This window comes from Zalophus californianus, chromosome 2, assembly GCF_009762305.2.
Source record: "Zalophus californianus isolate mZalCal1 chromosome 2, mZalCal1.pri.v2, whole genome shotgun sequence".
In the NCBI taxonomy this organism is placed as follows: Eukaryota; Metazoa; Chordata; class Mammalia; order Carnivora; family Otariidae; genus Zalophus; species Zalophus californianus.
This window is the reverse complement of record NC_045596.1, coordinates 95944926-95958922: the sequence shown is the minus strand read 5'-3', so window position 1 is coordinate 95958922 and position 13997 is coordinate 95944926. Positions and strand designations below refer to the sequence as shown.

The 13997-nt window shown below is 34.0% G+C and overlaps 1 protein-coding gene across 1 annotated transcript; it reads left to right on the top strand.

The window, feature by feature from the left end:
- Positions 1–8781: 8781 nt before the first annotated feature.
- Positions 8782–8967, top strand: LOC113925513 (DNA-directed RNA polymerases I, II, and III subunit RPABC4-like). Its single transcript, XM_035726336.1, has one exon. It carries the CDS (start codon positions 8782–8784, stop codon positions 8965–8967), a length of 186 nt encoding a protein of 61 aa, XP_035582229.1.
- The last annotated feature ends 5030 nt before the right edge of the window (positions 8968–13997 follow it).

Here is a 13997-nt window from a genome sequence, read left to right as displayed (position 1 = left end):
TAGTTCTTTTCTTTTTGAAATTTATCTTTTTATTGCCAGCCAAAAATCATCTTATTTCAAATGCCTATTATCAATTGTCCAAATGCTTGCTAAAGCCTAGAGAAACAGCGTGAAGCCTGCTTGAGATTTTCTCTCTCTCTCTCTCTCTTCCCCTGCTCATGCTCTCTCTCTTAAATGAATGAATGAATGAATGAATAAATAATAAATAAAATAATAAAATCTCACATAGACCAAGCTTATAATAATGTTATTTTAAAAATGAGACCTAACAAAACCCATCTGCACGCTGCCTATAGAGACTCATTTCAGACCTAAAGACATCTGCAGACTGAAAGTGAGAGGATGGAGAAACATCTCTATCATGCTAACGGAGGTCAAAGAAAACCAGTGTAGCGATACTTATATCAGACAAAACAGACTTTGGTATATGTGCTGCCGAAGCGAGCACCAGACAAAACAGACTTTGAAAACAAAGACTAACAAGAGACATAGAAGGACACTATATAACACTAAAGGAGACAACCTGATAAGAGGATATAAGAGTTGTAAATATTTATGCAGCCAATATGAAAGTACCCAAATACATAAAACAGTTAATAACAAACATAAAGGAAATAATCAACAGTAATACAGTAATTGCAGGGGACGTTAACACCACACTCATATCAATGGACAGATTATCAAAACAGAAAATCAACAAGGAAACAGTAGCTTTGAATGACACACTGGACTAGATGGATTTGACATATTCACAACATTCCATCCTAAGACAGCAGAATAAACATTGTTTTCAAATGCACATAAAACATTCTCTGGAACAGATCACATATTAGGCCACAAAACAAATCTCAACAAATTTTAAAATATTGAAGTCATACCATATCTTTCCTGACTACAGCATTATGAAACTAGAAATCAACCACACAGAAAAATTCTGGAAAGAGCACAAATACATGGAGGCTAAATAACATGCTCCTAAACAATGAATGGGTCAACCAAAAAAATCAAAAAGAAATAAAAAATTACATGGAAACAAATGAAAATGAAAACACAACAGTCCAAAATCTTTGGGATGCAGCAAAAGTGGTTCTAAGAGGGAAGTTTATAGCGATACAGGCCTACCTCAAGAAGCAAGTAAAATCTCAAGTAAACAACCTAACTTTACATCTAAAGGAGCTAGAACAAGAACAAATAAAACTCAAACTCAGCAAAAGGAAGGAAATAATAAAGATTATAGAAGAAATAAATGATATACAAACTAAAACAAAACAAAAAACAGTAGAACAGATCAATAAAACTGGGAGATTGTTCTTTGAAAAGATCAACAAGATGGACAAACTTCTAGCAAAACTTATAAAAAAAGAGAGAGAGACAGAGAGAGAAAGAGAGGACCCAAAAAGGAACGACACTAATGAAAGAGGAGAAATAACAAACAACACCACAGAAATACAAATGATTGTAACAGAATATTATGACAACATGTATGCCAACAAATTGGACAACTTAGAAGAAATGGATAAATTCCTAGAAATATATAACCTACCAAAACTAAAGTAGGAAAAAAATAGAAAATTTGAACAGATCAATTACCAGCAATGAAATTGAATCAGTAATCAAAAAGCTCCCAAAAAACAGAAGTCCAGGACCAGGCAAATTCTACCAAACATTAAGAGAAGAGTTCATACTCACTCTTCTCGAACTGTTCCAAAAAATACAGCAGGAAGGAAGACTTCTGATTTCATTCTATGAAGACAGTATCACCCTGAGGTCAAAACCAGATAAAGATACCACAAAAAAAGAGAACTACAGGCCAATATCTCTCCTGAATATGCATGCAAAAACTCTCAACAAAACATTAACAAATAGAATCAAACAATATACTGAAAAAATCATACACCACGATCAAGTGGGATTTATTCCTAGGATGCAAGGGTGGTAGTTCAATATTCAGAAAACAACCAACATATACATCACATCAATAAGAAAGAATAAAAACCATACCACCATTCAATAGATGAAGAAAACGCATTTGACAAAGTGCAACACCCATTCATCATAAAAACCCACCTCAAAGTAGTCTAGAGGGAACATAGCTCAACATAATAAAGGCCTTTTATGAAAACCCACAGCCAACATCAACTCAATGGTGAAAAACTGAGAGCTTTTCCCCTAAGATCAGGAACAAGATAAGGATGTCCGCTCCCAACACTTTTATTCAACATAGTACTGGAAATCCTACCCACAGCAATTAGATGACAAAAAGAAATAAAAGGCATCCAAATGAGTAAGGAAAAAGTAAAAGAAGTAAGTGTCTCTATTTGTAGATGACACATATATATAGAAAACCTCCACCAGAAAAATACTAGAACTGATAAATAAATTCAGTAAAGTCACAAGATACAAAATTAATGTACAAAATTCTATTTAAAAAATCTGTTGTATTCCTCTATACTAATAATGAAGTAGCAGAAAGTGAAATTAAAAAGACAATCCCATTTACAATTGCACCCCAAACAATAAAATATCTAGAAATAAATTTAGCCAAAGAAGTGAAAGACCCGTACTTTGAAAATTATAAAACACTGATGAAAGAAATACAAGATGGTGCAAAGACATGGAAAGGCATTCCATGGTCATGGGTTGAAAGAACAAATATCAAAACATTTATACTACCCAAAGCATTCTATATGTTTAATGCAAGCCCTATCAAAATACCAACAGCATTTTTCACAAAACTAGAACAAGCAACTCTAAAATTTGTATGGAACCATAAAAGACCTGGAGTAGCCAAAACAAGCCTGAAAAAGAAAAACAAAACTGGAGGTATCATGATTCCAGATTTCAAGTTATACTCAAAGCAGTAGTAATTAAAATAGTATGGTAGTGGCATAAAAATAGATACGTAGATCAATGGATTAGAGCAGAAAACCCAGTTGGTCACCTAGGTGACTCAGTCAGTTGAGCATCTGACTCTTGACTTTGGCTCAGTTCATGATCTCGAGGTCCTGGGATTGACCCCTGTGTTGGACTCCCACACTCAGTGGGGAGTCTGTTTGAGGATTCTCTCTCCCTCTGCCTCTCCTCCACTCATGCCTCCCTCCTCTAATAAATAAATAATCTTAAAAACAAAACCCCAGAAATAAACACACAATTATATGGTCAATTAATCTTTGACAAAGGAGGAAAGAATGCCCAATGGGATAAAGTCTCTTCAACAAATTGTGTTGGCAAAACTGGTCAGCTACATGCAAACGAATTAACCTGGACCACTTTTTTCACCATTCACAAAAAATAAATTCAAAAAGGATTAAAGACCTAAATGTGATAACTGAAACCATAAAAATTCTAGAAAAGAAAGTCAATAATCTCCTTGAAATTGACTGCAGCAACATTTTTCAAGATGTGTTTCCTGAGGTAAGGGAAATAAAAGCAAAAATAAACTATTGGGACTACATCAAAATAAAAAGTTTCTGCACACTGAAGGAAACAATTAACAAAACTAAAAGGTCTAGAGGGAACATACCTCAACATACTTGCAAATGACCTATTCAATAAAGGGTTATTATCCAAATAACCCAGCTAAAAAATGGTAAGGAGACATGAACAGACATTTCTCCAAAGAAGACATACAGATGGCCAAACAAACACATGAAAAGATGCTAAACATCACTCATCATCAGCGAAATACAAATCAAAACCAAAGTGAGATATTACTTCACATCTGTCAGAACGGCTAAAATCAAAAACAAAAGAAACAAGTCTTGGCAAGGATGTGGAGAAAAAAAGACCTTTTTGCACTGTTGGTGGGAATGCAAACTGCTGCAGCCACTCTGGAAAACAGTATGGAGCTTCCTCAAAAAATTAAAAATAGAACTACCGTAAGGTCCAGTAAGCACACTACTGAGTATTTACCCCTAAAATACAAAAACACTAATTCAAAGGGGTATATGCACCTCTATGGTTATTGCTGCATTATTTATAATAGCCAAGCTATGGAGGCCAGTCAAGTGTCCATCGATAGACGAATGGATAAAGATGAAGTGGTGTGTATATATATGAAATGGAATATAATTCAGCCATAATGATGAATGAAATCTTGCCATTTGCAACAACATGGATAAAGCTAGAGAGTATGCTAAGGGAAATAAATTAGAGAAAGATAAAATATATGATCTCACCCATATGTGGAATTTAAGAAATTTAATATTTTTAATGTTTTAATGAGCAAAGGAAAAAAAAGGAGAGAGGCAAAGGAAAAAAGGAAAAACAAAAACAAAAATAAAAAGCAAAGAAAAAAAGAGAGAGAGACAAAACAAGAAACAGTCAAATACAGAGAGAAAATTGATGGTTACCAGAGAGGAGGTGGGGGCAATGGGAGAAAAAGAGGATGGGGATTAAATGGAAAAAATAAATTAAAAAATTAAAAAGAGTAAAAATAATTAGACCAATATTACATAGGTTTTAAAGTAAATGGGTAATTTTAACTCCTTGAAATTATAACAGATTGCTTAGTTTTACTCAAAATATTCCATTTTTAATATGTGATTATGTATATTTAAATTTATGCAATATAATTAAACTGGGCTAGAAAAAATTCACATAAATATTTGACATGAAAAAAGCAAATGAGTGAAATAGACATACAACTCAGAAATTTGGACAAAGTTGTTAGAGAAATCAATGATTTTTTAACTTACAAAAGAAAGACATTACCTACACAAATATGTTAATAAAGTAGGACAGATAAAAATGAATGCTTTTAAAATAAATGCAATGTCACGCTCTCTGGGCATAAAGGAAAGGCTAGTTAAATTGTCCATCAACTACTGACCAACAAAACAAAATATGTAATTCATCAAATACGAGTTCAAAGATCAAACACAAAATTCACTCTAAATATGCCATATGTATTCAATAAAGTGCAATGTATTCTATTATGTCTATCTTCTTAAGAGAATTAATTTTTCACGCATATGTGCTAATTTATTTATCACACTACTAATGGGCATGAAGTTATTTTTATGCTTCGCTATTACAAAATTTACATGTGGAATACTTCTATATAATACATTTCCAGAAGTGTGATTGCTGAGTCTTAAATGAGCATTTAAATAATTGGTAGCTGGTGACTAGTATCCTCATTATCACAATTAAAACAAAATATATCCCCAAATAAAGTGTGTTGAATTACCTACTTTCCCCAACTTTCTCTTCAACTTTCTATATCTTTGCCAATCTCACTGGGAAGGTGTGTTACTCATTATAGATTTAATTTCTGATTAATTTTATTATCCTTTCTACTTATTATTTTTTGATTGGTGAAGTAACTTTCTATATCACTCTGTAATAATTCACCAGTCTGCATATTTATCACTTGTCTACTCTCGCTTACAAATGTTTATGACATTTATCCACATTGTGAATATAGCTGTAGTTTATTCTTTGCATTGCTGCCTAGTATTCCACAATTTACTGCTCCATTCTGCTTTTTATGAACTGTTATAATCTTAACCAAGATGCATTAATACAAATGCATTATTTCTTCTTCTCCCATTCCCTCTTCAAATATTTTAAATAGTACAGTTGAATCTTTGACATCGTAGTAAAAGCCATTAAAATAGCATTTTATTTACTTATATATTTTCCTAACTATTAGTATTATTCTAAGTGTCTCTTTTTTATATTTGTGTTTATTGTAGTGGCAATAGTGTAGGTTAATATTAAATTGATGTGGAATGGGAGAAGGAGCAGTGGTTAGGGAACAGGCTGTGCTAGCTTTCACAAGGGGGACTGTCTTTTGGTTTTCAGAATAATGACACCAGTCAAAGAATACTTCCTGAAAACTTTTAACAAATATTCTATAAAGATGGAGTAAGAGCCATGATTAAATGAGATTAAAACTGCATAATAGTTTTGGTTCTATCCTTATGATAGTGCTTCCCCTGAAGTCCTATCAAATGTTGGATATGTATTCTTCATTTTATTGACTGCAAGACCTGCATCCTTTTTGGTGAGGTTGGTTTCCTCTTTCCTTCTTTTTTTCTCCTCACAGAGACTGCCAGGATATTTATTTATTACTTTTACTCTACTAAAGATCAAAATATCATAAGACTAGCCACATCCTAATTCATTTGCACTATCCTACTGACACGTGTGTGTGTGTGTGTGTGCGTGTGTATATATTGTCAGCTACTGTATCATGATTTAAAACACGTAAATACTATCTCCTTCCACTTATCAAAATTACTTATTCCAGTATTCTGTATTCTTTCTCCAGAATTATTCTACCACTACTTTGGGTCAATGACACTACCACCTTTTAAATGTTAGTACACTTGGGGTGCCTGGGTGGCTCAGTCGTTAAGTATCTGCCTTCTGCTCAGGTCATGGTCCCAGGGTCCTGGGATCGAGCCCCGCATCGAGCTCCCCGCTCCGCGGGAAGCCTGTTTCTCCCTCCCCCACTCCCCCTGCTTGTGTTCCGTCTCTCTCTGTCAAATAAATAAATAAAATCTTAAAAAAATAAAATAAATGTTAGTACACCTATCATTTCTTCCTTTTATCTTTATGTAACATAAAGACAGTTGTTCATCACTCTCTTGCCCCTTTCCACATTTCTTTTACTTGATTGTCAAATTTCTAACTGACTGAAACCAGATCATTTCATGTTCATTGACAGCATCCAAGGAGAAGAACCTGACTGTAGAAAAAGCTAAACAGGCATGCTCACTGTTTTCATTCTAAGTGAACTGAGATCCTCATACATCTCAAATGGTGTATTATTTCTGTTAGGCAGACCTATTTTTTCCCTAGTGGATAAACTCTCCAAAATTCCCAGGATGGCCATTTTCTCTCATCCAGTCTCTAACAAATTCTCCCCCTTTTTGTCAAACTGTCATCTATTTCCCAGAAAATAAAGAGACCAACAGAAGAAAGCAAACTCGTTTTCTTTCAAAAAATAGTCCAACTCACCTGCCTCTGTCCCTACATTCTGCCCACATTCCTGTTACAGAAGATCCCTCTCTACATTATTCTTCATCGCGACCCAACACAAGTCTTAAAGCCTTTGTGAATGACTGCATAATGGGCATAACATCCTCTCAGACACTATATTGATGCCCTCTGCAAGGCCAAAATAAAAAATCAATCTTGGTTAACTTTCAGCATAGTATTTCCCAAAGAGTTACTAATTAGCAATAGAAAATATTAACAGAGCAGAAGTCACACACAAAAGAAAAAAGTTATCACCAGTAATGGGATAAATAAAAATCATGCTCACCCTAAAATCATGCTCAGAAAAGGATAAAACATTACATCCTTGGTATTTCTGCCAAAAATACCTAATCTGAACCTAATCCTGATAAAACATCAGACAACTATAAATTGAAAGATGCCTTATAAACTATCAATTGCATAAAAAAAAAAGACTAAGGAAACATCAGATTAAGAGAGATTAAAGAAAAATAATTTTAAAAAAGGTAAAATACTGGATTAAGTCCAGGACCAGATTTTTTTTTCTTTTGCTGTAAGTGACATCAATGGGACAAAGGTCAAAATTTGAGTAAGGTCATTGCATTAGATATTAGTATTATATCAATGCTAATTTCTTAATTTATATAATTGCACTATGGTTAACAGAACATCTTTATTTTTTCCATCTCTTATCTGTAACTAAGAAAGAAAATTTTAAAAATTTTATAATAGACTAAGAATACATTAAGATAGTAATAGAAAATTCAACAGGTTTTTAACTTGTATGCTGTGGTAAGTGGAGGTTGACCTGATTCTGCACAACAAAGATACATACAGAACATCACCATTCTGAATTCTCTCGTAGTTCATTTTAAAATCACTTACTGCAACTGTCAAACATATGGTTTTAAATATGCATATTTTATATAGAAAATTACTTGAAGCATTTCCATGTTCCTTGAATAACCATTACGTTTATATGCATAAACCAGGAAAGGTCTGATTGCTATTTGCATGGATTATTTACAGCTAAGTGGTCTATGAAGAAATGAGAGTCCATAAAAATGCTATTGTATATGAAAACCAATCTGTGTTGCTCATTTTAATTGGGTATAAGAATATTGGTTTATAGATTTTAGAAACAGCCATATAAATGTTTCTCACAAACAGAACAAAGGTTATAGAAATAATCTGTCAACTAAATGCTTTAATAAACATTTCTAACTGAATGTTTTATTTTCACAGAAAAATGGTTTTCCTGGTTTCCTGTCTCCAATAGGTCTATCACTGCAAATATAAATATGCATTTTTAAAATTACTATGATGCCTCTTCTATCCTGTAGAATTCACTTGTCATTTTATCTGATATTGTTGTAGTAATCAAAGACATCTAACATTGGTAACCACCAGTGATATTGGATTTTTTTGTTTTTTGGGGGGTCAAAATATTAGAGGTATTTAAAAATACAGAAAAGACTAGTATATAGTTACTTACCCCAAGATATTCACACTCAAGGAGAGCAGAAGACAAAATAACTTTCTTCCCTTAATATACTTTCTTCTCTTAATTTTTTTTTTGTTTGTTTCAACAATGAAAACAAATGATTCTACTCTACTCTTTGACCTGAACATCAAAAGTTGTAATGGCATCATGCCTATAAATTACGGGAGTCTTTTATTGCAAAATGGGCATAAAATCCTAGTCTAGTTGTGATTCTGCATAAATTTTTTATGCTCTACTTTTCTTTCAAAGGGAAAGTAAGTAATGTTCTCTGGAGTAAGAAGTTTCTCATTGCTGTATAGGGACTAACAATGGATACCAAGAAGGATGTTCAATCCCAAAAGCAGCAGCCGGTCATATTAATCTGTGGAAAATGTCATAAAGAAAATGAAATAAAATCCAAGTATCCAATCAAATGCAGAGACTGTGAATACAGAATAATATACACAAAAAAGACTAAAATTTTGTTGGTTTCTGATGCTCAATGGAACATTTAGAATTCAGAGGAATATCTTAATTTATGTTTAAATTTGTCAATGTTTCTCATTGTTGTGTAGCCTTTGATTAGCATGTTTTCCTTTATAAATAAAATTACATACACATAATCTTATTTCATTTCATTTTTAAAACCATAGTTTGCCTATCTATTCACATTTTATGTTAAGAAATTATTTTTGTTCAAGTAAATAACTTACAATTCTATTTCATATGCAATACATATGTATCACGTATTATGATCCATATGCAATGTAAAGTGAAAGTTAAAATTGCTTCCCCAAACCAAGCTTTTAATCAAAACCTATAATCATCTGGGGCTCTTTCCAAAAAAAGCAGATTTCTAGGACTTTTTAGGCTTACACACTGATTAAGTAAATTCCTGGAAAACTACTGTTGTACATTACCAACAATTTGTCAACGCTCTAGTATTACTTGATGTGGAGTACACCACATCATCAAGTATACATACTTAGTGTATATATGCATACATAATTTTGAGTCCTGTTGTTCATTTATTAGTTGGTGTAGGCCTTTCTGTATTTCAGCATAAGTTTTCACAATTTTTAAAATTTTGGCAGAGGAAAGAAACTTGAATGTTTGTGTTCTGTAAGGTAAAATCAACCTTAAGTAAAGTGTTAAACAGATTATTAAGCCAGGTGCTATTTTCTAGGTGAAAAAATTCTAAGCTCAGAAATTCTGCTTTCAGGATATAAAAAGATTAGGAATTGATTTATACTTAATTGTTGGATAAATATTGAATTTTTTGTCTTGATTTTAGGGACATGGAATTAATGATCAAAAATATATTCCATCAGTTCTAGGATTCCTTCACAATGGGACATCATGTTGGCCTCCCTAACATTCATTTTAAAGATTAGACATATTCTAAATTTATTAATAGCTAATATTTATCCAATTCAAAAATTATCTCTGCTACTTTTTATAAACACCTATATCTATATTACCATCATGGTTTCCTAATTTCTTCAAATTTTTATATGCTATATGAAATACTGTGATGTTCAGATATCTTTTATTATGTTCAGTTAGCCATCATATGGTACATCATTAGTTTTTGATGTAGTGTTCAATGATTCCTTAGTTGTGTATAACACCCAGTGCTCATCGCAACACGTGCCCTCCCTAATACCCATCACCCAGCTACCTCATTTCCCTACCCTCTCCCCTCTGAAACTCTCAGTTTGTTTCCAGGAGTCCATAGTCTCTCATGGTTTGTCTCCCTCTCTGATTTCCCCTCCTTCAGTTTCCACCCCCTTCCCCTATGGTCCTTCATGCTATTCCTTATGTTTTACATATGAGTGAAACCATATGATAATTGTCTTTCTCTGCTTGACTTATTTCACTTAGCATAACCCCCTCCAGTTCTATGCATGTCGATGCAAACTGTGGGTATCCATGCTTTCTGATGGCTGAGTAATATTCCATGATATATATGTACCACGTCTTCTTTATCCATTCATCTGTTGAGGGGCATCTTGACTCCTTCCACAGTTTGGCTATTGTGGACATTGCTGCTATGAACATTGGGGTTTCTGTGCCCCTTCTTTTCACTACATCTGTATCTTTGTTGTAAATACCTAGTGATGCAATTGCTGGGTTGTAGAATAGCTCTATTTTTAACGTCTTGAGGAATCTCCATACTGTTTTCCAAAGACCTCAATGTGAGACAGGAATCCATCAAAATCCTAGAGGAGAACATAGGCAGTAACTTCTTCAACATTGGCCACAGCAATTTCTTTCAAGACATGTCTCTAAAGGCAAGGGAAACAAAAGCAAAAATGAACTTTTGGGACTTCATCAAGATGAAAAGTTTCTGCACATCAAAGGAAACAGTTAACAAAACTAAGAGGCAACCCATGAATGGGAGAAGATATTTACAAATGACATTATAGATAAAGGGCTGATACCCAAGATCTCTAGAGACCTTCTCAAACTCAACACCCCAAAAATAATCCAGTCAAAAAAATAGGCAGAAGACATGAACAAACACTTCTCCAAAGAAGACATACAAATGGCTAACAGACACATCATAAAAAAATGTTCAACATCACTAGCTATCAGGGAAATTCAAATCAAAACCACAGTGAGATACCATCTTACACCAGTTAGAATGGCAAAAATCAACAAGGCAGGATGTTCAAATTTTTAAAGAGTACTTCATTGGTCCAAGTTTTCTTTTATCTGTGACTTTCATAATTTTCTAATTCTGCTATATTCCTTTTTGAGCTTGCCCATTTTAAACAGGTGAGGGCCAACATACATGATCTCTCTCTCTTTTTTTTAATTTATTTATTTATTAGAGAGTGAGAGAGAGAGAGAGAGAGCATGCAAATGGCAGGGGGTGCAAAGGGAGAGGGAGAGAGAAGGAATTCCAAGAAGAGTCCCCACTGAGCACAGAGTCCAATGAGGGGCTTGATCCCACAACCCTGACCATGACCCCAGCAGAAACCAAGAGTCAGACATCCAAACAATTGCATCACACAGGTGCTCCAATATCTCTTTATATTAGCCCCATAATTAAATAAACAAATTCCAACTCATTGGATAATATAGTTACAATTTTAACTTCAAATTTTATCATAGGCCCTTTATGGATCAATAGTTCAAATATTCTTATTTGATTAACCAGACAGGGAGGTTTAATGGAAAACTATTATAACTGTAACTCAAGACCACTATTATCATTCAGTGATTCAGCTCTTTGGGCCCCATTCATCTATAGAAAGGAAATGATTTTACCTCTTACCTACATAGACAGTTTTGAGAAAATAGATATAAAATTGCTTTAAAGGTTATTTTTGAATGGTTCTCTATACATGTAAAAACGAGTAAGTTTGAGCTTGAAGTTAACACATACATCATCTCTTAATACACTGCTAGGGACAACAATGGACACTGTGAAAAATGTGTCCACATCCATGGGAAAAGCACTGAATAAAGAAAGATGAGCCCAAATCCAGCCCTACCACTCATGATTAGCCAGTTCACTTCATTTCTTTTAACTTCAGCTTCATTATCAAAGTGAAAGAATTATGATGATCAGCACATGAAGGTAACAGTTCTTTTAAATTCCGAAGTTATCTTTAGAAACTGAAGTTATAAAAAATTCAAAAATAGCAGATGAAATGAGAAATGGCCAGGCCAAAAAGAATAAAATACCATATAATGATAGTTGAGAAGGTAGAAAAACAAGCTGCCTCCTTACATATGTCCACACACACACCACCAACCCCTCCCAGAATAAATTCTATGTAGAGAGGGGATGTGGTATTTGCGCAGAAGGCTGAAGGGTGAGAAGGAGCTAGCCAGAGAAAAACAAGGAGAATGAACATTCCTGAAATAGAGAAAGCAGATCGTCGTAAAGGCTCTGGAGCAGAACTTAAGCTTGTCTTATTCCCACTTCAGAATGAAGTCCCTGTGACTCAAACTTCATAAGCAGGGGACGTTGGGAGAAGAGGTGGCTTTGTGATGGGAAGCCACTGGAACAGTAAGCAAAAAAGAGAGTGAAATAGTTGAAGCCTTAAAAGAATGCACCCAGGGCACCTGGGTGGCTCAGATGGTTAAGCGTCTGCCTTTGGCTCAGGTCATGATCCCAGGGTCCTGGGATCGAGTCCCACATCGATCCTCTGGGAGCCTGCTTCTCCCTCTGCTTCTCTCTCTCTCTCTCTCACTCTGTCATGAATAAATAAATAAAATCTTAAAAAAAAAAAAAGAATGCACCTACACACGGTAACTACATGAGGTGATGACTATGTTTATTATCTAGCTTTGGTAATTATTTCACAATGCATACATGTTTCAAAATATTGAATTGTAGACCTTAAATAATATATAATTTTTGTCAATTATGCCTCCATAAAGCTAGAAACAAATTTAAAACCACTGCTCTCAGCATCTGTTTTCTCTTATTATTATTTATTTATTCAATAAACATATACTGAGCTCTTGTATAACACATAAAGTACTGTGGTAAGCCATGGCAATACAACTGTGAGTGAGACATATCTGCACCCTGATTAAGAAATTTATAGATTGTTAGAGAAGATAAATAAGTAAGTAGGATATTTGAGTATAGGTGTAAACAGAGGGTCTGAGCATATAGCCAAGGACACTTTTGAACGCTGTTTTGTAATTTTGCCCTTGTTTCATACACCATTCCAGAAATCCATATGTATCTTTACTATTAAGGAATGAAAAGAGCCAAAACTAGATAACTCATGTGAAGATAGATACTAGGGGAAGAAACAAGCTGAGCCAATGATAGCCTAGTCCTTATAACATTTTTAATTTTAATTAATTAGAGAGGGAGGGGAGGCAGGAGGAGGGAGAGGGAGAGAGAGAATCTTAAGCAGGCTCCATGCCCAGCATGAAGCCCAAAGCAGGACTCCATCTCAACAACCCTGCGATCATGATCTGAGCCAAAATCAAGTCGGACACTTAAATCACTGAGCCACTCAGACTCCTGCTTTTATTATTTTTAAAAATAACTGCTGCTGTCCCTGGTATAAAAAAATGTGTAATTAGGACAGTATAAAAGCAGTATAATCAAGGAACAAAAGGTAATCTTTGACCATGCAGAGAAGAATATGTAAGCGAAGAAAGCAAATGCTAAATTTAGAATTAAGATATAAGTTTTCTGAAACAAAATGTATCTGTTTTGATATTTAATGAGTTCAATTAGAATAATATTAGATGGAAAATATACCTATTCTTGAAGGTTAAATCTAAACTAGTCAAATTCCTTAGACTAGAGGATTAACATATGATATGTCATAATATTCCAACACTCAATGCATATTTCATAATCTGTATGCAAAGGGATATCACTATTAAGATATTTTGCTTACAGGTGGCACATAATATAAAACTGTTATGAAATGAAAGTAGCTACAAGCTGCTTCCATGTACAGATTTGGCTCTCTATTCAGTCAGCTATTCTCAATAAGCATTGCTTATATCTGTATTATACAGATAAATCCCTATGAAATAGGTAGATTAGCTTCAATGA